This window comes from Bison bison, unplaced genomic scaffold, assembly GCF_000754665.1.
Source record: "Bison bison bison isolate TAMUID 2011002044 unplaced genomic scaffold, Bison_UMD1.0 scf7180017846622, whole genome shotgun sequence".
NCBI lineage: Eukaryota > Metazoa > Chordata > Mammalia > Artiodactyla > Bovidae > Bison > Bison bison.
Genome location: NW_011477195.1, coordinates 24,325 through 26,468, shown reverse-complemented (window position 1 = coordinate 26,468; position 2,144 = coordinate 24,325). Strand labels below are relative to the sequence as shown.

General features: G+C 69.7%; 1 protein-coding gene across 1 annotated transcript in view; it reads left to right on the top strand.

Annotated features, from left to right (window-relative positions):
* The first annotated feature begins 216 nt into the window (after window positions 1–216).
* HIC2 (hypermethylated in cancer 2) overlaps window positions 217–2,144 on the top strand; it is a 3,290-nt gene continuing 1,362 nt past the window's right edge. Inside the window, exons 1-2 of the mRNA XM_010840444.1 lie at window positions 217–329; window positions 1,404–2,125. Coding sequence (XP_010838746.1) covers window positions 304–329; window positions 1,404–2,125 — 748 coding nt within the window. The 5' untranslated portion in view covers window positions 217–303. The remainder of the gene's footprint in view (window positions 330–1,403; window positions 2,126–2,144) is intronic.

The window sequence follows — 2,144 nt, the reverse complement described above, 5'->3', positions numbered from 1 at the left end:
CCCCGCCCGAGGCGGCTCTGGGGGCACCCTGTTTCCTGTGGGGGTGCGGCGGCGCCCCACACCTGCCTCCTTCCTGCCACCAGCCGGGCTGCAGGCACTGTGGCTGCTGCCTCCTGCCCAGCTGTTCGGACGCCCGACCCTGTCGCAGACGGGAGCCTGGCTCCGGCCTCGAGCCGCTCCTCCCCACTTGCGAGGCCCGCGTGCTGACTGTGTCCACCTTCTCCTCCGCAGGTGACCAGGCATTGATGCACCCCCAGGGAGGCCGCACACTCGAGGAGGCCACCCCCCCTGGTTGCTGCTCACATGGTTTCTGGGCCCCTGGCACTCCGGTAGGCTGGGGGTGCGGCAGGGGGCGGGGTCTGCTCCTCCTCCTGGGGACTCCGGGCAGCTGAGCGCCTGGCCTGCGTGCTGGCCGCCGGCCTTTGTGTGCGGGCAGCGCTGGCAGCGTGGGGGAGGAGGGGCTGTGGCTCACGGGCTGGCGTTCCCAGCCAGGTGTTCCGCGTCTTGGGCTCTTTGTCCCCCTTGGCTGGCCAGGGCCTGGAGGGGTACTGGCTCCCGCTGGGCCGAGTGCCAGCCCACGTGGGCACTGTGCGCAGAGCCTTCCCGGGTGGACAGGGGCGTGGGGGCTTCTCTGTCTTTGCAGACAAGGGCAAGTGCGGGCCAGGGTGGGACAGCAGGTGGGCGGGCATGACCCCTCCCGAGGGGGCAGGGTGGGGACCCTGGATCCCTGCTGGGGGAGGCCTGGGGCAGTGCGCTCCTCTCCCAGGTCGGGCCCTGAGCGCAGGGACATGAAGGCCCCTGTGGGTGGGCATGCGCGCAGCCGCCGCGGGGCTCTGTGCACGGTTGTTCCCCAGTAAGAATTCCTCCCGGCGCATTTTGGCCAGTCTGCGGGGTTTCCCAAGCTCAGACAACCTGCCCTGCCCAGAAAGGCCCTGGGGCCTGTGGTACCAGGCTTGGCCAGGCCACCTCTTCTGCTCGGCACCCAGAGGCACAGGCCGGGGGGATGGGGAGGGTGGGGGGAATGGCCGGGCCGCAGCGTCACGTGGGCGGCCATTGCTGGAGGCTGCGGGTCCGACCTGCCCACGTGGTATTCGAGGAGAAGGTGGCTTCGGTGCGCTCTGGGCAACTCCACCTGCAGATCCAATTTCCGGCTGGACCGGAAAGCCGGGCCGCTGCAGAAGTGTCCATCAGGGGCTTCTGTGTCCCCGTGGTCCCTGCTGCTCACCCACAGGTCCATCTGGGCGTGGGGTCACCTTCCTCTAGGGGACAGAGCTCTGGTTTGTCTGCCCCACACATGTGCCCCCCGTTGTCGCTGCGTTTTCAAGCGTACAGATGGGCTGGCGGCTGGGGGGAGGCCCCAGGAGGGCCCCCGCTGACGGGTGTGTGTCTGCTCGTGCCCACAGGTGGTGCGTGTGGGCAGGGCGCGGGGACATGGGGCCCGACATGGAGCTGCCCAGCCACTCCAAGCAGCTCCTGCTGCAGCTGAACCAGCAGCGCACGCAGGGCTTCCTGTGTGACGTCATCGTCATGGTGGAGAACGCCGTCTTCCGGGCCCACAAGAACGTCCTGGCCGCCAGCAGCGTCTACTTCAAGTCCCTGGTGCTGCATGACAACCTCATCAGCCTGGACACGGACATGGTCAGCTCCGCGGTGTTCCAGCAGATCCTGGACTTCATCTACACCGGCCGCCTGCTGCCCGGTGAGCCGCCAGCTGAGCCCAACTTCAGCACGCTGCTCACCGCCGCCAGCTACCTCCAGCTGCCTGAGCTGGCGGCCCTCTGCCGGCGCAAGCTCAAGAGAGCTGGCAAGCCCTTCGGCTCTGGGCGGGGCGGCGCCGGCCTGGGGCGGCACCCCCGCAGCCAGCGGCTGTCTACGGCCTCGGTCATCCAGACCCGCTATCCAGGCCTCGTGGACGGGCGCAAAGGGGCCCATGCCCCCCAGGAGCTCTCCCAGGCCAAAGGCTCCGACGATGAGCTCTTCCTGGGCGGCTTGAGCCAGGAGGGCGCGCATGGCCTGGGCCGGCCCGTCTGTCCCGGCAGCGGGGAGGCTGGCCTGGGCGGCTGCAGTACCAACGGGGCCGGCGGCAGCTGCGAGCAGGAGCTGGGCCTGGACTTGTCCAAGAAGAGCCCCCCGCTGCCCCCTGC